Raw genomic sequence first — 21,415 nt, forward strand, 5'->3', positions numbered from 1 at the left:
GGGATCCGTTGTGGTCCGCGCAGTGAATCCCCGCGGGAGGCTCCCGTTGGTGCTGGGCAGCAGGTCGGGATCGGGGGGGTCGGTTTCATCCGGGGGAGCCGTGACGGTCGGCGCTGCAAACGCGTGCTGGGGGCTGTCGCCGGGGCCGGGCAGCGCCGAGCTCAGCAGCCAGGCCGCCTCCGAGGAATTGCTTCCGCCGCCGGCGGTGCCGGGGTACCCGGCCGTCGTGTTGGCGGTGCCGGGCGGCCGCCCACCGCCGTCCCTCCTGCCGCGGGAGAGCGTCGGGAGCTTGTCACCCTCCTCATCCTCGTCCTCGCCCTCCTGCAGGGCCGTCGCCCAGAGCCAGGGCGGGCCGGCCGGCTCCCCGCGCGCCCGCAGCGCGCCCGGCAGCACCCGCAGCAGCAGCAGCAGCAGCAGCAGCGGGGCCCCGCGCGGGGCCATGGGCGCCGCGGGGTCGCGGGACGGGCGCGAGCTCGGCCCCCGGCCGCTCCGCTTCTGAAAGAAAACCCAGCGGAAGCTCAGCGTCTGGAAACGGGAACCGAGGCGCGAGGGAGGCGCGGGCGGGCCGGGCCGGGCKGTTGCGGCACGACTCCGCTTGCAGAAATGAAATCGCAAGGGTGTTGCGCTCGCTTCGGATCAGGAGAGCCCCCTCCCGCCGGCCCCGKGGCGCCTTCCCCCTCCTCCTCTTCCTCCCGGCTCGGCGGCAGCTGCACCGTCCCWGCCGGAGCAGGTGCCCGACCGAGGTGCCCCAAAGCCTCCAGATCTGCGCGGGCGGGCAAGGAAACCCACCTGGGGTTTCCCATCCCTTCTGCCTCCCCGGCACCAAATCCCCCCAGCAGTTAGAGGCCAGCGAGGCCTTTGCATTCCCACGTCYGCCCTCCGGCCACGTCCCGGCGCCGACAAACGTCCCCCCAGCCCCGGCGGGTCTCACCTCCACCGGGGCGCCGGCTGCCGCTCCCGAGGGTCCGGTGGCTCCGGCACCGCCGCTCGACGCTGCCCCGCGGCTCCCCGGAGGCAGCGGTGCCGTCGCAGGCGGCCGGGATGCTGCCGCTGCGGCCGCGCGCCGGCCGGGAAGGCGACGGAGCAGCAGCCGGGCTCCGCTGCGGAGCAGCTCTGGGGGAGCCGCTGGGCCGGGCGCCGCGGCAGCTCGGAAATCGCCTGCCCCGACCGCAAGCGCGCGGCAAACAGCCGGCGGGGAGCGGGGCCCCGGGGCGGGCGCTGCCGGCACACATCCTCTGCGGGCGCCGGGGCTGTAAACAACCCGCCGGCGTTGCCCAAATCCGCCCCCGAGCCCGGCACGGCTGCTTTGCCCCTGCAGCTGCCCCAGCCCAGCCCAGCTGCGGCCGGCGGTGCCGCTTCCAGCACCGGGGCCGGGTCGGGCGTCGGTGCCGGCAAGGAAGCGGCTGAGCCCGCTCGCGCAAGACGCCGCGATGCACCTGGCTTCGCCCGGGGCAAAGGCTCGGGCTGGCCCCGGCCCGGGGGCTGAGCCGCAGCCGGGCCCGCTCCTCCCGGGCCGGGCCACCTCGCGCCGCTCCCGGCCCCCTCGGGAGACCCCCGGCACCGCTGAGCGCGTCCTTCTCGCCCCCGCGGCGTCTCGAGGGAAAAGCAGCCGTCCCGCAGACCCCCCGCGCCAGCGAGAGCGGAGCGGTCCCGGGCCGCGCCGCGGCCGGAGCCCTACGCCTTCCCGAGCGGCGGCCAGCGCCGAGGTCTCCAGCCCCGCGGCCGCCTGCTCCGAGCAGAACGCCGAGTCAACGGAAAGAAAACCAAACAGAGCGAGTTTGTAATCAATGACTTTTATCTTTTGAAAATGGAAGCAAATATTTGGACAGATACTATGGCCGCTCTATAAGAGCGCATCTCTCAGGACTTCGCTGGTTCTCTTCTGGGGTATCACGGCTACAAAAAGCTTCAGGCACTGACTCTGTTTGAGCCTGGCTAGGCATCATCAGTTCATTTAAATAAAATACAAGCTATAAACTAAAAATCACGGTGGACTTTTCTCCACCCTCCTCAGACCGTCTACCACACACCAGCCTCGCCTGGGCATTTCCATCCGGCGTTGTGGAAACGGATTTCCCTCCGATTAGAAAGAAACGAGAGGTCCCCAAGCACACAGCCCTGAAGCCACACGTACAAATCAACACAGAGATCACCGTTTGGGGGAGCAGTATGTTTGGTTTTGTTTTTTTTTWAAAAAAAAATACACATCATCTCAGCCATTTACTGCAATACAAAAACATCACCAAACATTCAAATAACCCAGAGTGYCTGGACTGTAAATCCAACATTAGTGGCAACTTCCACCACCCCCCRCCCCCACCTGTGCACGCAGCAAGGAACATTTCTCCTTTCTGTTGTGCTCACCACTTAAAACAAAGAAAAACCACTTTTGTGAAACTTCCATGCTATGAAATTGTAACACATTCTCTGTCTTTTGACATCCTGTTCTTGTGCCCCTCCAGCTACGACCTCACTTAACTGTCCCAATGGCATGAGTTCACGATCCATCACAAACACAGACATCCTTCCGGAACAGAGGATCCTTAATCGGTAAGTTCCGAACATGCAAACACTAGAAAAATGGAGAATTTGAGGATTTCTAGCTACCCTAATGGAAAAAGATCGCCCGAGCCGGGACGAGGGGACGCCCGCTCCCCGCGCTCGAAGGCGGCCTCCCGAGGGGCCCCCACTGGCAGGGGGAAGGGGGCTGGGGCGCGCGCCCCGACGCCCCGGCAGCCCTCGCCCACGCCGGGATTCGGCGAGGGCAGCGGACGTTTCCCAGCCAGCGCTCAGACCGTCCCGACACGAGCAGCACCAGTACAGCCAACGGGCAAAACCCAAGGCCCGGCCCAGCCCGGCTCCGGCTCCGGCTCCCGCCAGGGAAAGGGCCTCCGGGCCCGGCTGCGTGCCCCACGGTACCGCAGGCGCTGCCTTCGCAACCAAGACCCGAGAAAGCAGAGCCTTGCTGAGCCGAGCAATACAAGGAATTTCAAGATGAGCTTTTGAGTGCTGTGTGCTCACCGAGTCTTTCACCTGAGGATCTCGAAGGACAGCGTGAGAAACCAGTTCTCCAAACTGGGACGAGAAAGGGACAACCCTCCCCTAGCCCTTCCGCTCCGAAGGGCAGGGATTGCACTGGGCCTGGGATGAAGGTCACTTATCTGGGAACAAAGTATTTTCTGCAAAGTTCTACTGCAGGAGTCAGGTAATGAGGCAGGAATGATAGAGGGAGGAGGAGGAAAAAAAAAAAAAAAAAAGAAAGGAGAGAAATTTCATTTCTGGAGACCTGTCACTATAAAATCATCTAGCTACTTCTAATGCTGCTTTGGAAGCAAAGTCAGGGCAGAAACTTCTAACAACAGCACTAAAGTTGGGGGCCAAAGAACTGCAAGCTCACGTATTTTAAAAGCTTCTTAAAGTAAATGAGCCAAAGAGCCTGGTGTTGCAACTCTAGTGCAGAAAGAAGAGAAACAAGTATTTACAGCAATGCATACAGCTGAAATGGACACAAGGGAGAACCTGGTTACATGCGAATGTCCCACCGCTTGCAAATCGGCATTCATCTTTCATTGCACGCCCTAAACTTTATAGTCCATGGATAAGTGTAAAAACATTTTCTGCATTAAGTAACTTTTGCCTTAAAATAAAAAAAACAAACCCAGAAACTAAAACATGCCCATTTGGACATGGCTAGAATAATCTAAAACATCAGAATACTTTAAAAGGGCAACATGATACTAGTTTAAAATTTCTGTAGGGTGTAAAAGGCATTTTGTGGCATGAATCACCTCATTTGGAACCGTGTTTTCTAACAGGACACAGGGACCAGAATGCAAGTCAACTTGCATGGATTTATGAGGGGTCTCAGCAGCAGCCATGGCCACACTGCAAACGAAACTGATCTGATTGTTCAAAATTAAGGATTTATATAAAATAGCTTCAGTTTTGTTCTCTAAACAGTATAAACATCCACCACACACACATGTGCACACACACATACACACACACACACACACACACAGTGCTGTCCCTTTAAATTTAAAACACAAATACTGCAAAGTGGCAAATAAGAAAAATAAAAAGCAACCTTTTTTTTTGTTTGTTTTTGGCAACTTTAAAAAATGGTTAAGAACAATGTGGTATTGGTCCCTAAATCTAGAAAAAGATATTTGGGCACAACATTGAAAGTCAGAATGGGTTTGTTTCAAGAATTCATAACATCTGGAAAAAAGACCGTAAAAGTAGCACTTATTCTTTTTGACTTGTTTGACACAGTCACATAATTCATTAAAACATCAGGAAAAAAAAATCTTTTCACTAAAAAGCTTGGCTTTTAATCATCGGCTTTCGTTGACGTTAATTTAGGAGAACGGGAAAGCTCGTATTGGAATGCTGCACGCTGCTGCTTGCCGAACTTGGGAACTGGAATGTGTTCTGGGCTGGCAGCATGTGCCAGCCGCCGCGCTCGCCCTCCGCTCAGTCTGCGATCTTCGCCATCTGCTGTTCTAGCTTGGAAATGCGCTCGTCTTGATTGGTGATTGTGTCTTTTATAGATTTCAGCTCTTTCAAAATCTCATCCAATTTGGCTTCGTTTTGCTGGAACAAAAAGACAAAACATATATTTATTTGTTAAGAGAACTGGCAAGATCACTTTTGCAGAGTGAAGTTTTCAAAGCAAGGGACTTCTCCGAATGGGATTCTCGCAAATCACAAGTGCGCCAGGGTACGCGGGCAAATGGGGATGAGCTGGCTGAAACAACATCTGGCAGAGGCACTATGTTAACTACGGAGCTCACGGCATAGAGCAGCATTTCCAGAAGCATCAGTGTAAACTGGGCTAACATCTGCTCTTTAACAGCAGTTAAAAGACCCACTTGTGACTGACAGCTGTCACTTCAAGATCTTCACACATTACTATACACTTTGCTAGACCACCTGTTAGCTGCACTCCCCAGATTACAGACTCTTCTGCAGCCTTTTTCTGGACCTGCACAGTCTGAGGTTAATTTGTCCCACTGTTTCTGCTGGGTTTTAGGCAAAACAGGTGCACAGCTCAAGATCTAATGTTCTTTTTTAACTCCCTATAAAACATGACATCCATCATCTGTAGGGATGAGCAAYGAGCTGGATGTTTAAACCAGCTGTATGAGTACGAATGACTCCATGTTACACAAACCCTTCTCTTCATGCAGACARACCCAGGCTGCATGAACACAAGCTCTTTCAAGCAGGTGTCTGCTGAAATGAGAAGACAAGTTTTCCTTTACGTCAAAATTCACTGCAATTTTCAACAGCTACAAGAAACCTTGTGTGTACCACTTGTCTGGAATGCCACAATTCATGTATCACCTCAGCTCCAAGTTACCTACCTGCACCCAGTTCCAGATACTTAAGATACACTCTTTTGAGCTTTGTTAAAACTGTTTCTGGAGGTAGAGCCTGGTAACCAAGTTTCAGACAGTCATTCCTAAAAGCTCAGGAATTTTACTCACAGTGTTTGAGGCATCAGCTGCTTTCTTTGGAGCATTTATGAGATCACTTTTCTTGTTTGCTGCAGGCTTGTTGTCCAGTATATTTTTCTTGACCACTTTGAGATCCCTATTCTTGCCTGGAATGTACCCGTGTTTCAAGGAAATGAGAAGGGGATCAGCATTCTTCCCCTCAAACCACTCTTCTGCTTCCAGAGCTGCTTCAGGGCCAGCAGTATCAGGGTACAGGTCATCTTGGAAAAGGTCCGACTACAAACCAGAAGAAATGAATTGGTCAAGTGCTTTGGAGTTAGAAGCTATCAAGCTGGTTTCAAACCACATAAACAGCAGGTAGCGCTCACCTTTCGAGGGACTGTCATGATGATGGGCTCACATTTCCTCTCGTGAAGCTTGAAGAACCTTTCAAAGAAAAGAAGAGTGACTTAGAAGGGAGGACAGCCAATGTGCCAGGCAAAGGAGGCCTCGGTTCTGCTGCTCATGCACAGCAGCGTACTGAGAGACAGAGACAACAGRTGAAAAACGAGCAATCCTAAGGAGTCACAGCTAGGCTGCGCTAGGACTTGCAGGGCCCTCRTAGGGGCTGGAGAAAACTACCTGTGAATGTGCCGAGCTCCCCTCTTAGGTACGGGGTGACTTCAGAGAGAGTCGCACTTTGGCCAGAAGGGGCTGTCAGTGAGGCACAGCCCGCTGCTCGGACTGTGGAGACAAGCACCACAGAAGTAATTCACAGGTAACACACGAGCCAGCGTCCTGCTCACTACACCCAGGGTGTCTCCATGCTCTGGTGACCCCCTTGCAGTCTTTCTTTGAACAAGTGCCACGAACTCCAAAGCCCCCACTTTGGCCACCAGGCAGCGCTGCTGAAAAATTCATGTGCTTCAGGCAAGGGCAGGCTCTGCTCCCTCTCAGTGGTTCCTGCTTTCATTAATAATGAAAGGAGCATCAAAAGGCTTCATGGACAAAGTCCAGCATGTTCCCTGCCAATGGCGGGTCATGAGTCGCAGCAGTAACACAAGTCTGCTTTCTCGAGGTGCCTTCTTATTTTGCCCTGTTTTCAATAGCAATTCTAAATAGTATCTGCATGCTGGTCACTGCACTGCTTCCATAATTATTTTCTAAATTCCTGAAAGTTTCCAATCTTCTTGCTACATACAAACTGGGTATATATAGCAGACTGAAGCACCACAAGTTTATCAYCGATTATGTTGATAACATTGGCCATAATTGACCTGATACTAAGTTTTCAGCAGGCAGCTTGCTCTGCTAGGTATTGCTCATTTATTATGGACTCAGACTAAAGTCCATGAGATCTTCAGGTTTTATCACGTTATGCCTAGCTGCAGTATCACTCCATGTTACCGGGCCTAATAAACATTATAGTAGCAACGGTGTGGCACAGAAGCCCTTCCAACAGTGGGATCTCTGAACAACCGCACTTGGTTTACCAGCAGAGAGCACACACACATCAGTTTTAAAGAGGGCTCCCAGCCTCCTTGCCTTGTGCCGCGTGCCTCACTTCCCTGCAGAAGCTGACTGAAGCTGTGCTGCGTGCACTTGGCTTGCACTGCTTAGGTGCAGCAGCAGCAGCAGGACTTTTAACATCTGCATGGCTGAGCTTGTAACTGGCTGGGCTGCTAAGGTGGCACCAATGACTCTCCTGGCCATTTACAGCCTCTCTCCTTACCTGGCTATCTCACACTTGTTCACATCCAGGCCCCTCTTTGGCATGAACCCCATCCCCCTCTGCGGCTCTTTGCTGCTGAAGGTGTTGAGGTAGTGAACATAGGGGGATTCATCTGTGATCTCAAAGTAGCGAATGCTGCTGTCACCCTGCAAGAAATAAAAAGAAGGATCATTCTAGAGGCTRTCAGGGTAGGTACTCCTGGTGCAGGCACATCTGCTCCCTGCTAGGCTAGGCAGTACCAGTCTTTCCTGATGTCCTTTCCTTCAAGGACCTCTACCAGAGAAGAGGCAGGCTGAAGCTTAATGCTGATCCTCCTTCCTCAGGCGCTGAGGTGCCCCATGCCAATGCACACGCAGGCCCTAGTTGTTCTKGGGCTGTGGAGACAGCCACAATGCAAACTGCAGGCAGCTGCCCCAGATGTCAGGAGGACAAGGCTAAGACAACTGAGAAAGTGCCAAAAATGGACTGCCCCAGAGCACCTGGTGCACAAYGCAGGGCTGCAGCAGCTAATGCAGGGACATGAGGAACCACCATTTGAAGGGAAGGAAGGGAATATTACTTCTTAGCAGTACAGCATAACCTCCCAAAAGCATCAAATCCAGTATTYTTATGAGTAATGCAGTTTATTTTTTTCAAGCTAAAACTTCCATTGTTTACTAGCCTAATACATTTCATCTCAATCTGCTCATAAGAGTCCTATCATACAGTATACTGTTCTGGCCTCAAATATCCATAAGGCATTAACAGAATTACCATGAAGAAATTCTCTAGGGTAATGCAAGTGCATTATCTAAACAGCCTCTCAGTAGTAAGTGCTATTGTTCCTAATACTGTGGGGTACAGTGACTTCCATATTTTTTCTTGAGAAAAAGTTACATTTGCTGCCTCGTACAGAGAAGATTCCTGCTTTCCAGTAAAACGACAGAGTGCCTATTTATCAGCATAATGCTTTGAAAAGAAAAATACACAGATGTATCAGCACCGTTTGTAATTCAACTGCATGACAGGAAGTCTTCTTGCAAAGAAAATGATCTAACAAGTGTGCACAAGTAAGAGAATTTTAACACAACACTGACAAGGACAAGAAAGCATCTGCATAACCTGACCCTGGTTAGAGCTAAAGGGTTGGGCAGAAAGACTACAAAACAGTTTTTCTTTTTAATTCCAGGCAATGCTACCACACTAGCATCTCTGAAACATCAGAAGAGGTAGGAGAGACATAAAGTAAGTTTCTCATTAGCAGTTTAAAAAACAGAATTCTTGAATGTACTTGTATGGATCTTCCTTTGTAATTAATTGTTCATCTTGATTGTCCTTGGTTCCTGTTTGTAAGAAGCCCAAAACTGCGGCATTCAGAAGTGGGTACTTTAGAGCACTTAATGCCTACAGCAAATTGCTTTTAGGAAGAAGCATACACARTTCCAGTTTTCTGTTATTTAACCTCACAAAATTAGAGTTGGCTTTGCTTTGTGCCCCATCATCTTCAAGTGAAAGGAAGATGACATCTAATACATTCCCTCCTCCCACTCTAATGCACAATCATTCAGGTCAACAMCAATATAAGATGCTTTAATGAAGGTATATGATTTGATGCGTTAAGAGCAGCTTTACCTAAGTAAATCCATCTGAAAGAAACATCTAATTATACCTCAGACCTTCACAGTGCAGACTTCATGGGCTTGCTGCATAGTCTTGCAGAGTGAGGGTCAAACTGATTTCAGCACAGTCTGATTTTCTCACAGATTTGTCTACAGCTCTGACCATCACTACAGTACTGAACTTATGGTTCTGTCTTTCTCAGTTGAGACACCTAAGGGGCACTTCACAGGCATCATTCATTCAACAGTAGTCTATCTCTACACAAGCTCAGTTATTCTAGAAGCTTCTCTTTACCTTGCCACACAAGTAAATAATGTTAGTATCCGGATCATAGAATGGCAGCAAAACCCCATTGCTGGTGTCCATCTCATGAAGGGCTATTGGCTCCTCCATGTTTTTCTGAAAATAAAAACATCAATTATGTTAAAGAAGAACTAAAAGGCTCATGTTAACATACAATCTAAATTATTAACAATTCTTTGTAGTTGGCTCTACCTATTACAATAGTGATCACCGTAAATGTTTACAAGCTCATTCATTCCTCAATGACACTAAATACAAAATGCATTAAAATAGCATCCAAGATAATTCATGAAGTTAAGGCAAGGACTTGACAGAGTCATGTTAACAATTGTCTTATCCCAGTGTGGTGAGAYTGTTGCTGTCCTGCTCTGCATATGGAACATTTTCAATGGAAGTCACCTTCACAAAGTTACTCTGCTGTGTTGTGTACATCTTCTCATATACTTCAAATGTGCAGTTACCACTGTTTCATGGCTGCTTGTGGTAATGTAGAGATTGATAGAAATCATTTCCTTTACTGAGTGAACATCAAGGCAATAGATGAAAAATACTCAAATATGAGAGCTATGAATGYGGCAGGAGACTGCCAGTCAGGGCTAGTAAGTCATCCTGACAACAATATTACAACAGTAAAGCAGTAACGGGACAGGAACCTACTGGATTCCAAAGGGCAAGCTGCCGTTCACTCATGCGGCTGAAGCCGGTCGTGAAGATGTTTCCATCAGCAAGAAAAATGGCTCGCATAGGCCGGGCTCCCTCATGGGTTTTCTCTTTCTCCTGAAATAGATTTACAGGTTAACTTGAAGAAGGRACAAAAAGCCCAACTTATTATGAGTTCTCCTCTAGCTGCACAGAATCCATGGCAGGAAGCACTGTTCCTCCAAGCAGGATGCCAAACACACAGAGTAACATCCAACAGTCTTTGCCCAATGCTCCAGGGAAGAAACCAATTACTAAAGCACGAAAGAAGTGGTCACAATTGGTTCATTTCAGCTTTGCCTATCAGATTCTTACAAGGTTAAAGGAAGACTTCTTTGCAAGCTATAACACATGCAGGCTGCTAAATCTCCATTTTGCATACACAAGTTTGGAAAAGTAATTATGTAAAAGGATTACTTGTGGAATTACACTTCTGCAGGTTTTAAAATTGAGCCCTAAAAGTCACAGTTCAAACACTAATTCCAATAAACCCAGACAAATCCTTCAACCAGTGCTACCTTTTCTCTAATTTTTATTTCTTACTTTGAAAAATGTGACTAAGAATGGTTGGCTGTAGTGAAATCCAACGGCATTTACAGTTACCATGCAAACTTACAGCAATGATTTCTTGTTTCCTGGGGTCAATAATTCGAACTTTTTTGTCTTTGGAAGCTGTACAGATTAGGCTGCCATTGCGATTCCAGCTCACRTTGTAAATCACATCCACATGCATGTCATCTAAGTTTATGAGGGCTTCACCTGTTCCCACATTCCAGATGATGATTGCATTATCACAACCTGAAAGAGAAGAGCAGCTGAAAATTACAACAGCAATGTAAAAAGGAAAAAGTCAGCAGAAGGGAACAAGTAGTAAAATCTGCTGCAGCTCCAATGCCTTGGATGCTGTCTCTTGAACACACTCTGGTCATTGCGAGATATGCAGAGCCCAAGCCAGCACTTTCCTAGTCAAACACAGGTTCAGAGTGGAGATTAAGCAGCTAGAGAAGGCATGAAATTCTTCCCTGAAAGCATGGCCAGAGATAGCCTGCAAGGTACAACCCTTTCTCCTGAGAGCCAGCTGGGTACAGGGGTCCCCCAGACACCATATATTAACACAGCCCATCTCTCAGTATTTGCCTTTGTGGGTGCAGAATTACGAGTACAGCATGAGTTCAACTCAAGATGGAGAGAGGGAGCAAGGAGAGGTGGCAGGGATGCCTGGCCAGAGCTCAGCAGGGCTGCAGCAGGGCCTGGATGGGAACCACACCGCCTCTTGGCTCACCACGCACTCCTGAGCCCCACTTCATATGCTGAGACACTGAGAGCAACTCTGTGGGCAAAGGGGATAAACACAACTSAGCAGAACTTGCCAAGGAGGACAGGCAGACACAGAGACTACTAAAACTGGACTTCTACAATCCAGAGGTGCTGTTACTCTCCAAAACAGAGTGCCATGCACACAGCTATCCCAGCCCTCGGGGCCAGAAATCAGCTGCTTAGCAAGGAACTGATGCCTAGAGAGTACCTCTCGATTCTGATGGCACTGAAAGCACACCTGAGAGCTATGCCTGAGAGCAGAGAGTCTGAAGCCCCAAGGCATAGCTCTCAGCTGTGCTATCAATGCTCTGCACACTACTTAACCCGTGCAACCTAACCTTGTAYGCTCCAAGGGTCAGCCAACACTCAGCAAATGCTGTGCAGGGACAGGAAAGATCCCTGACAGAGAGGAAGTCGTAGATTAAAAAGAAAAAAAAAGAAAAAAAGAAAAGAAAAAAAAGAAATATACACCAACACAGAAGAGYTACAGATACAATCAAAGGAGGTCTGCGAAAGGTTACGCCCTGGCCTCTGCTACTGCTCTTTGTGCATTCCATGCAGGAGCTCTTGGGTCTTGGCTCAACTGCAGGACTCAGAAATAAGAAGCACCAAGGGCAAAGAGGCAATGTTCTTACACCTCTATAAATGAAAGTACTGGCTGGCAGCCAGTCACTGCCTTCTCAGGTTATAGAGATTTGAAATGGAGAGRGTAAGAATGGCATGAATGAAAATGTAGGTAAGTGACAGCACTGGCAGAAGGAACAGCAGAACATAGGTAAAAAAGAATGGCAGGCATCAATAGCTGAGGTCAGCAGCTCACGAGGACCACAACCGTCAGGCAGACGGTTTTGTTCAAGGACTAGACAGAAGGAAAACAAAAAACAAAGCTTAAGGTAAGATGACAGCAAAAAGCAAAACAAACATACAACCACACAGGACTGGAGCCATAAAAATTGCCAGGTAAGGAAACAAAAGCGCGGTGTGCAACTTGGCATTTTTTCCTAAGACTCAAGAGAGTAAAATCGTACACTGAAGCAAAAGATCAACTCCAAAAGGGTATAAATGACACCCCAAAACCAGTTCATTGTCACCAACTAAGAAAAGCCCAGGTGACAGTGAGGACTTGATAGCCAGTACCCTTTCTCTTCCATGTCTCTTAGGAGTAATTCTAGCCAGACTGCCTGGATGCACATCTCTTGCTGCTTGCACTTGCAGGCAAAAAAACAACTTCCTAAGTTAACTATGAAAAATCACCTCCTTTTGTGTGCTCTCACACTGAGTTTCATTATATTAACTGCTACAGGGTCTGCGTATCACAGGATTGTTGTGGAAATCGGATTAAAACCAAACTGGTACATCAGAAGGCATCTGCATCCACAGAAAACACATAGCTCATCTGACAGCACAGCTGAAATGATTTGCTTCTTTTMCCAGGCTCAAATCTAAAGGTCATGTAATGGAAACCTCAGACTGTGCTAATAGATAATGAATTTTCTATTTTATTTCCATAGTAATGTGACTGTTTCTCAGTGGTCAAAAGAATCTCATTGCATAGATTGTACTAGTCAAGGACACAATTTGGCAAATGCTGAAAATGAGAGTTTGTGGGAGGAATATCCAGGAACCAGGATACCTTGCAGAGATCAGTGAAAAGGAAAAACAGTTGGGCCTTTTATAAAAGTACATGAAAACAGGGATGAGGGGAATGCGTATGTAAGTAGTTATCAGCTGATGAAACCTGCAGATCAAATAAAGTCTGGAACAATTTTAATACTGTAACTCATGCCTTCAGACAATTTCCTGGGTCTTGTCCCTGTAAACTGGAGATAGTAAAAGGCCAAGATAAGGAATGGGCTGTGAACCATGTGTCCCAAAGTTACTCGGCACTGTAATCAGTCTTGGGACTTCACCAGCCCAAGGCAGAGAGGAAAGGAGTCAGCAGCTCGTCTCTAAAATATCCAGTGTAGATGTGAAACATGAGAGAGAGGTATTTATTCACTGCACTGCAGTGATGCCTCATACCTGCACTGAGCAGCACRTTACGTGCAGTGGGATGCCAAGCCACAATGCCGACTCTTTTCGAATGGCCTTCTAAAACTACCACAGGCTCCGTCAAGGACAGGGTGAGTCCGTTCTCAGGAATCTGCCACACCTGGAAAGGGGAAGCAAAAGATGGTTAGCCAAGGGCCACCCCCTCTGAAGAACCCATTACTCATTTACTTCATGCATTCTGCACCATAGCAAATTCTAAGTTGCCGCTTCTTGATATGAACAGGAAGACAAAAGCAGGGAGGGAATTGCCCCAAGTCACCAATAAGCCTCTGGCTGGCCTGTGCGTAATATCCTTTCTACCTCATGCTGCCAGTATCTAACCACTGGCTAGTTACACTTCAAATCTCCCATTACCTCCATGTCTAGAGACCCACGTGTATCAGAAACAGCCTGAGAAGGATTCAAAATAAATTGCCTTGCAGCTCAAACTCTGTCTGAACAAGCTGGTGTCTTTTTAAATTACGCTTGTCCCTTGCAGGGAATAAGATGCAGTTATACTGGAGCTAATTTTTTATAACTTTAGAAATGCTGTCAATTAGTTTTCCTGCTACATTTATAATCTCCTTTCAAACGCCAATTAACTGAGGAAAAACAGTTTGGTCCAGGTAAAGGTTAAAGCAGCCCAAGTTAGCATTGCAGAAACTACCTTCAGATGCAGCAAACTGTCTGCTGCTTTTCTAATTGGTTACACAACCCTTCTGTTGCAAGTGTCTCCCTGTGGTTAGGAAAGAACCGTCACGAGGAAGAACAACCCCGACGGATCGCATGCCACGTGCCTGGAATTTTAGCAGCTGCATCAGAACAGGTTTATTGAAGGAGGTGCTTCTGCAACATGCAGAGATGAAAGAGACAAAATCCACCCCCCGTGCCCCAAGGCAGGATCAACTCTACCAAAACTATTCCTGCAATTCAGGATTGGACAACCATCTCTGAACCAAATTTGACCTACATAGACTGTAYTAAAAAAATTAAATTAAAAGCCCATTACTAAGCAACTATAACTACCTATAGATAGGTGGCAGCATTACAGCATATTTGCTTTGCCTTCCTTTTGTTCGTTTTTTCTGGAGGAAGAAAATATGGATCGTTGGACCCTGCCTACAATGCCCAAGCAAGCTGTCAAAGCCAGCAGGAGACGCAAAACAAGCGGATTTCGGAAATGAAGCAGACAGACACGCATGAGGGCGACATGGATTTTAGCACTAATCCCAATTTCTCTGCTTTCACAGGATGGCTGCAGATAAAAATCTGTGATGCAAAAATTCTCAGAGCACACCAGCTCACCTCAAAATAACCCTAAACTGATTCTCACTTCATTGATGCAGCTTTCTCTGCGCTGCCCCTTGCAGTACAGATCTCCCAGCACCCCCAGCCCGCCAGGAGGAATAACCAGCTACACTTAGACATTTACCATTACAGACACACAAGCCTCAGCAGAGATTACTCTTCAAGGGTTTAAATCCCACTTCTTCCTCCTGCCTTATGGAACAGTGCTAGCAACAAGATGTCACAAACTGCAGCTTTTACCAGCAATCGTATTTTAAAATTGGGTTACAAGCAGAGCTATCCACTCTGGAAAAGCAGGATGTCATCCTGCTTACTTCCAACTTAGTGTGAGGTTTACCAGTGAGTGCAGCCACAATTTTTTTTTTTTTTTTTAATCAGAGGATTGTGTTAAAACACAAAACCACACCTACCAAATTGCAATCATTTCACCTGTCCACTACAAGGTAAGACTGAGTTACAAAGCTGTCTAATTTTATAGAGGAAACTTTGATCATGCCAGTCACTGACTATAACCCTGACAGTAGCAAAAGTTTAAAAAGTCTCTACTGATAAGAGTGCAGAACTTTAAAGTCAGTCTGCTAAAATTAGTATCGGCTTTTAATGTAGTAATTTTGTGTAGGGTCTTTTAGATGAACCATCTCCAAATTCTTTGCTATTTTAAGCACTAATGCAGATTATAGGTATTACCTAAAACAGTAAGAAAGCTGGGAAGAGAGTAGGAGAGTTAAGAGGCACCAGCATAAAAGAGGATGCAAGAGCCATACAGGGCCTTTGAAGCAGAGACATAGAAGTTGCGCAGGGGAGGGTTAAATGATACACCTTAGTAGGTGCCCATCCCTAAGAACTGGACCAAGACCAAACTCATCCTGCACTGGAGCCAAAACCAGCTACAGGCATTTTTCTCACCGTCAACCCAGACTAAAGCCGAACTAGTGATGCAAGAGGCCTCCGCTCATACCACGTTCCCAGGCTATAGTTTCAGCAGTTAGAAGAGAACTGGGTGCCCTACCACAAAGATCCCTGTTTTTGCTTTGCTTTTTCCTATGTGGTATGGCAGGGGAATCCTTTTGTGCAATCTCTGTTTCACAGAGAAGTCATTTGCTTGCCAGAGAACTCTCTGAGTAAGCTGGGGAGTGAAGGGGGTGGGAGAAGAAAGAGGGGTATTACAGACAAAATACCAATTAAAAGGATTAAAAAAATAAATAAAGTGGCCTTTGGGGTATCAACACATATTTTTTTCTTTAAGGGGTAGAGGGAAAGCCCCTACACTTTACAGCAGCTGCCAAGCAGTGTAATCCTCTGCAGATTACACAAACTATTGACCTAATAATAGTGCTTGGTATTGCAAAAAAAAAAAAAAAAAAAAAAAAAAAAAAACAGCAGGGGTGTAAAAGGTTAAGAGTATGCTCCCAAGCAGCGACCTGGCCCACTCATTCCTACCTAGCGTGGGGTGGCTTTTCAGCATGGGATGAAATTAGATCCATGGGGCACATTAAGGAACCTGCAGCATGGATGCAGAACCCAGCCTGCTGAAGGTGAAGACATAAGGCATTCGCACACAAAGGAAACCTTAAAACACTGCAAGATTAATTGGATGTCAGTAACAGTATATCAACTCTCCCAGACTTGTTCTTTTTTTTTTTTTTTTTTTTAAGTTAATATTTCTGGTCTGCTTGCAAGAGAGGGTGTGAAGTTACACCACGGTGCGTGTAGAAGTTTGGCTAACAGAGGAACAGCAGTAGAGGGAAGGGTTCCGCACAAACAGCATGCGAGAAGGAAGACAGCAAACGTTTTTCAGCACTGCTTTCGTTGTGCCCTTTAAAGAGAATCAAAAACTGCCTCTTCTCCTGGCTCTGCATCAATCCGCAGAGAAGGTTAAGTCAGTTTCTAGGAATAACATCAATTCCTACGCCCACTGCAGGCAAGGAAATGAGTGAGTCTGAGCCCGCGGTTCTGCATCCCTGCTCTTGCATCACTGCAGCAAAAGGGACTTTGTGCACCCATTTCCATGGATGAATTTCTCTACAAATAGTCTTTCCTGGTTCATCCTGTTTCGGTACCATGCCACTAACTACAATATCTCAGCAATTCATTCACTGTTGCTAGCAGACATTAAGTGCTATAAGAACGCTAATATTACTAACCTCTGGGYCCCCGGCATTATTTGCAACAGCACCTGCTTAACTGCCTGGTATCAGGCTGGTGTCTCAGGTCATTGCAAGGGCTCTTGTTTAATTTTTAAAACAATTTGCTGAATCAAACTCACTCTTCTCTGGCCATTACATGCAAACTCATTAGTATTCACCTTACAATGAAGCAAATTTCCTATATCTGAGAAAGGCCATCTGATACCATCTACAAGCCTTTACATAATCAAACATTTTCCAATTGAATTAAAAAACCTGCAGTACATTACAGTCATTCAGAAGAGTACAAAGCATGAATATTTAAGTAATTCCTTATTTGCTGGCACAAGAAAACCATTCTTCAAAGAGAACATCAAAAAGAGGCCACTGAAGGTATCAGCATGCCACAGCATTGTAAAGGAAGTTTTCCTGAGAGCAGTTTAGAGCAGGCTAGAGGAGATGGGGACTCCCCAGTCCACTCTGCAGAAGAGCAAAGAAATGACCAAAACATCAGTAAATGGGCAGAGAAGGCTACTGCCACTAACTACGCCACATCATTTGTTTGATTAGGGTGCTATCATGTTACGTTGGATGCACGATCCCTGTCTTAGAACAAGGCATAAAAAGGAAATGCTTACAAACTAACACTTGCAGATTACAAGTACTTCATTGTATGTCAAACCACTTTAAATTGGCTTTATTTGCCAACTGACTTAAAAGGAATCTGTTGGCTTAGCACTCCAACTGGCAAGGAGGGGAGGTGGGTGGAGGCCAGCGCATGCCCCCGAGGAATACCCTGCGTGGGCCAAAGGAAGAGCCTTCCTCCACCCTGCAAGAGCCCACGCACTCAGAGAGGAAAGATGCTGGCATTCTGGAGGAGTCATTCTACTTTCTCCTCTGTTGGAATCAAAGACAGCTGTGTGTTTACACCACTGGCACAGTGGCTTTCACAAAGAAGGTTTTGCAAGGATGAGCCGTCCTAAATATTACTCCCCCTACAATTTTTTTTTCTCTGCCTCCAAATAATTTCTGAACGTATCAGAAGCAACAGTCAAAATACTGAGTAAAACATGTGGACAAYCTGGTCACAGAGATTCCATGCGTCTTGTAAATACTTAATCCACTAAAGCCATCCAAGTTGCAAAGCCCAGCAGTATGAGAAAAAGATGTCTTCTCTCCCAGTCCCCCGTTCCAACCTCTAGACTAATGATCTCAAATACCATACCTGTTCGAGGTTTATATGGAGCTTACAGGGTATTTCTAGCTCCTACAGATCTGAGTTTTTATTCGTATGAAACGCTTCCAGCTTTTGAAAGTGCCAAGTTAACCTTCCCTGTGCAACACATACAGTCTGCAGACAGTTCAAAGTCATGGCTGCAGGGAATCAGCCCTCCTCATTTCAGGGACGTAACTAAAGCTTAGCAACATTTCACTCGGCACAGTATTTGTTGATGATTTTATCTGAGGGATAATCCCACAAATACTTGAATGGTTAGCAATTGCAGGCAAGGAAATGTAGACAGAAAAACAGAGGACAGACAGGAGAAAAACAGGCAGATGGAAAAGATGGAGGAGCACAGGGCAGAAACAGCAATATTCCTCTGCATAARGGTATTCTACTATCTGTTCATGATGAGTATGATGTTTCTCATCGCTTGGTTAGATCCCATCTAAGTCACATTCTCCTATGAAGTGCTACACGTCTAACAGACGTTGATGAAACCTGCTGTAGCAGAGAGTAAGATTCTAAACCCTTGAGTGCCAATGCACAGATAGTTTTAAAACCTTGAAGTTTTTTATTTTTTTTTTATAAGCAACTTGTACTTCTACAGAAAGTCACATGATTTTCCTCTATCACATCACTGTTTTTCTCATTTCACCTCAGTTAGTAATGAAGAGTTCAAAGCTGATGAACAACTACATATCCTTTAAAATAAGTTCAATTTATTCAGCGACAAGCTGTTCAGGAAGCAGGACTTYGAAATCTTTTATTAAAGAAAACAGGATGCTAAATTACCCGTGCCAAAACAGAAAAGCAACTAAAGATGGGAAGGCTCATTAGCTCATCCAGGTTCCTCTCAAATAATCCAGGCCAGGCTTGTTCTTCACACTACTTTCTCTAGCTCGCTGACCAGCCCAGTTTTAAGTGTCCCAAATGATTTGGAATATATCATTTCCCATCAGAAACTGCGATACCTAACATAAGACTCAACTTACTCTGTTACCCAGTTCTCTTTGCATTCTTCATCACTGTTGTCTGTATTAACTTCACTGCATTTTAGATCTTCAGTTAACACACATCTGGCATTTTTGAAATCATTGTAAACACACATTGCACGTGTTTGTTTTTTCAAGTGCAGCAATAACCGACTTGCATCACCTTCTCAGCCACTCGTCCCCTTCCACACACAGAGGTACCGTACAGGAACCTCAGCGAGCTGAATTGTGGCCAGTCGCACTGCAGCATCCGTCCACACGCACGCTGCCTTGGGGGGCGGACAGGCAGCTAACTCCCACCTCCAGCACATGCAACTGCAGAGTGGATAACCTGCTGTGAACCCATGCCCTGCGGGGCTTGTTTGCACAGTTGTAGGCTGAGACTCTTGCAGACAGTTTGTCTTTACATTAGCAGCATTTGGACAACTTGTAATTGAACACTGTTGGTTTTTCTGCATAATTCAATCCCTCTGGAGCCTTACAACATACTTCTCATTGCACTTGGATTAGAGATTTATTTTGCCTCCAAGAAGGCAGTTATGGGCCTTAGCTTCATCAGCTTCTGATGATGCTCATGTTTCAGACAGTGCTCACTCCATTTTGTGTGCCTCCTGGATTCCAGTTTCTAGAGAAACATTCCAGCATCCTTCACAGCTTAGTAGTGGACATTACAAACACAGAAGCTTCTTGTTGCATTTAATATTAAATATAGCACATTTTGTTAACATGCTTCAGCTTCCAAGACTAAGAGATCACAGGCAAGAGCTGTCCCGGGATAAGCCTCTTGGGATGAATCCCCTCCCAAACATTTTAACGATGAACAGAAGCAAAGGAATTTATCTGACATGATCTATAATAAGATTTCAATATAACATTCAGCCTACAGCATTTCTAAATATGGCCAAGGATCACTGAAGTTATTTGGCATTATTTCATCTTACAAGGATTTTCTTTCACTTATTCTGCTGTGTTTGCATACACAGGATTCCACATCCATCACTGAGCAAGGTCATCTATTGTTCAGTGGGCTTTGGCCAAGGTAAAATAGGACTCAAGACCAAGGTTGGCAGGTGCAAAATTTGGATTTTTTTAAAAAAAGCTTTAATGTCTACTCATGCCCTGTACTTTTTTTTTTTTTGGGGGGGGGAGGAATAAAGTGAGCGCATCATCCTTAAATCAAGGGCTGAAGCAACTCTTAAACCAGATAGGCTCGTCTCCCTCTAATACACAACTCCCAACACACTCCACCACAGCAGCTAGCACATTGGAAACAGGGAACCACCTCTGTCTTYTGAAAAGCACTATAAATAACATGTCACCACTGATCAGCAATTCTTTTTCTCCTTCCTTGTTCCAACACCAGATAGATGTCCAGTGGAAGGAAAATGGAAGAGTATTATAAGACAGAGCCAGAAAGACAAAAGACCAACCCAGTCACACAAAACTTGATCTCAGTGGTAGAGAGACAAACTCTTCTCAGAAGCTAGAGAGTGAGTCTTCTCAAACAGTAGTACAAAAAGAAAGCACCAATTGAGAAAGTCCAAATTCTGCTATTACACAGGTAATAAAGCTCAGTTTTTGCTTCTAGTGCTCCAACAGCTAGTTTCTGCAAACAAGTTAACATCTTTTCTTAAGCAGAGCCAGAGTATGATGCCACAGAATGTCCTTAAACACTCTTGCATTAAAACAGCAGATACCCACTAGTATTTTGAAATACGAGCGCCATTTGCGGCACCACTTTTTTGGGTGAAGCAAACCTTGCACCRTAAGACAAATGTATTAACTCACCATGACAGTGCAGTCCTCAGAACCACTGGCGATGACCTGGTCATTATGAGGACACCAGTCTATGTCCAGCACTGGTCCCGTGTGGCCACAAACTGTTGGGTATGACTTGTCAATTCTGCCCGTCTGAAGGGAGGGAAAAAAACAAAATATTAAGAGAGCTGTAACACACAGAAGACAGAGTGCAACACCCCACCGAGGAGAAGCGACTTCCTATTTCTCCACTAGCTCTTTCAATATTGACTATTTTCGTGAAATTTGGAACTAATCGTCTCATGTATTGACAGTGGAAATGAACCAATGATTCTCTTCTCTAGCACTGGCCAAGAGGTGCTGACTAGCTGGGAACTTTTGACAGTGCAGGACAAACAGGCAGAGGTCCAGCACACGAGGGTTTTGCTCACACCAGCGCACCGATGCTTTGCTGCCCTTGTCCTGTTGACGTTCCTGGCAGAAATTCCTGGGAATCGGCCCTCGGTCTGTCCCCAGCACTTCAGGAAGAGGGCTGGCAGCAGCCACTGAATGCTCTTCCCCACCTAAGGAAAYGCTGGTTTTATCTATGCTCTTTCGTGACATGGCTAAGGAGAATTGAGCTAAAACTTTAACTGAAAGGTGTTTCTGGTCATTGAATTTACTAAGTTTACTTGTTTTCAGCATAAAAGCGTGACCTTTTCACAGGATCTGCAAACCAGGGGTGGTGGGAGAAGGAGACAGGGAGGGAAAGTTCTGGGACAGACTTTATTTCTTTTGTTTTTGAACGTGCAGAAGAGGTTGGCATTCCAGTTCTGCCATTTGGTGACAACATTCCCCAGCCTTGGGGTTTCTGTCCCCTAATATATGCCTCCTACTGATTTCCA

At 46.5% G+C, this 21,415-nt stretch overlaps 2 protein-coding genes across 2 annotated transcripts in view; both read right to left on the reverse strand.

Moving 5' to 3' along the window:
- Window positions 1–441, reverse strand: part of SELPLG (selectin P ligand) — a 1,734-nt gene extending 1,293 nt beyond the window's left edge. The window contains exon 1 of the mRNA XM_085313480.1: window positions 3–441. Within this exon, the coding sequence (XP_085169606.1) occupies window positions 3–441 (439 nt within the window). The remainder of the gene's footprint in view (window positions 1–2) is intronic.
- A 1,336-nt stretch (window positions 442–1,777) lies between these two features.
- Window positions 1,778–21,415, reverse strand: part of CORO1C (coronin 1C) — a 61,067-nt gene continuing 41,429 nt past the window's right edge. Inside the window, exons 3-11 of the mRNA XM_085313491.1 lie at window positions 20,562–20,684; window positions 13,114–13,243; window positions 10,391–10,572; window positions 9,733–9,852; window positions 9,067–9,171; window positions 7,174–7,319; window positions 5,831–5,888; window positions 5,493–5,738; window positions 1,778–4,596 (exon numbers count right to left, since the gene is read on the reverse strand). Coding sequence (XP_085169617.1) covers window positions 4,477–4,596; window positions 5,493–5,738; window positions 5,831–5,888; window positions 7,174–7,319; window positions 9,067–9,171; window positions 9,733–9,852; window positions 10,391–10,572; window positions 13,114–13,243; window positions 20,562–20,684 — 1,230 coding nt within the window. The 3' untranslated portion in view covers window positions 1,778–4,476. The remainder of the gene's footprint in view (window positions 4,597–5,492; window positions 5,739–5,830; window positions 5,889–7,173; window positions 7,320–9,066; window positions 9,172–9,732; window positions 9,853–10,390; window positions 10,573–13,113; window positions 13,244–20,561; window positions 20,685–21,415) is intronic.

The sequence above is a fragment of the Rhea americana genome, unplaced genomic scaffold, assembly GCF_003343005.1.
Source record: "Rhea americana isolate MKP2758 unplaced genomic scaffold, rheAme1 scaffold_389, whole genome shotgun sequence".
Classification (NCBI taxonomy): domain Eukaryota; kingdom Metazoa; phylum Chordata; class Aves; order Rheiformes; family Rheidae; genus Rhea; species Rhea americana.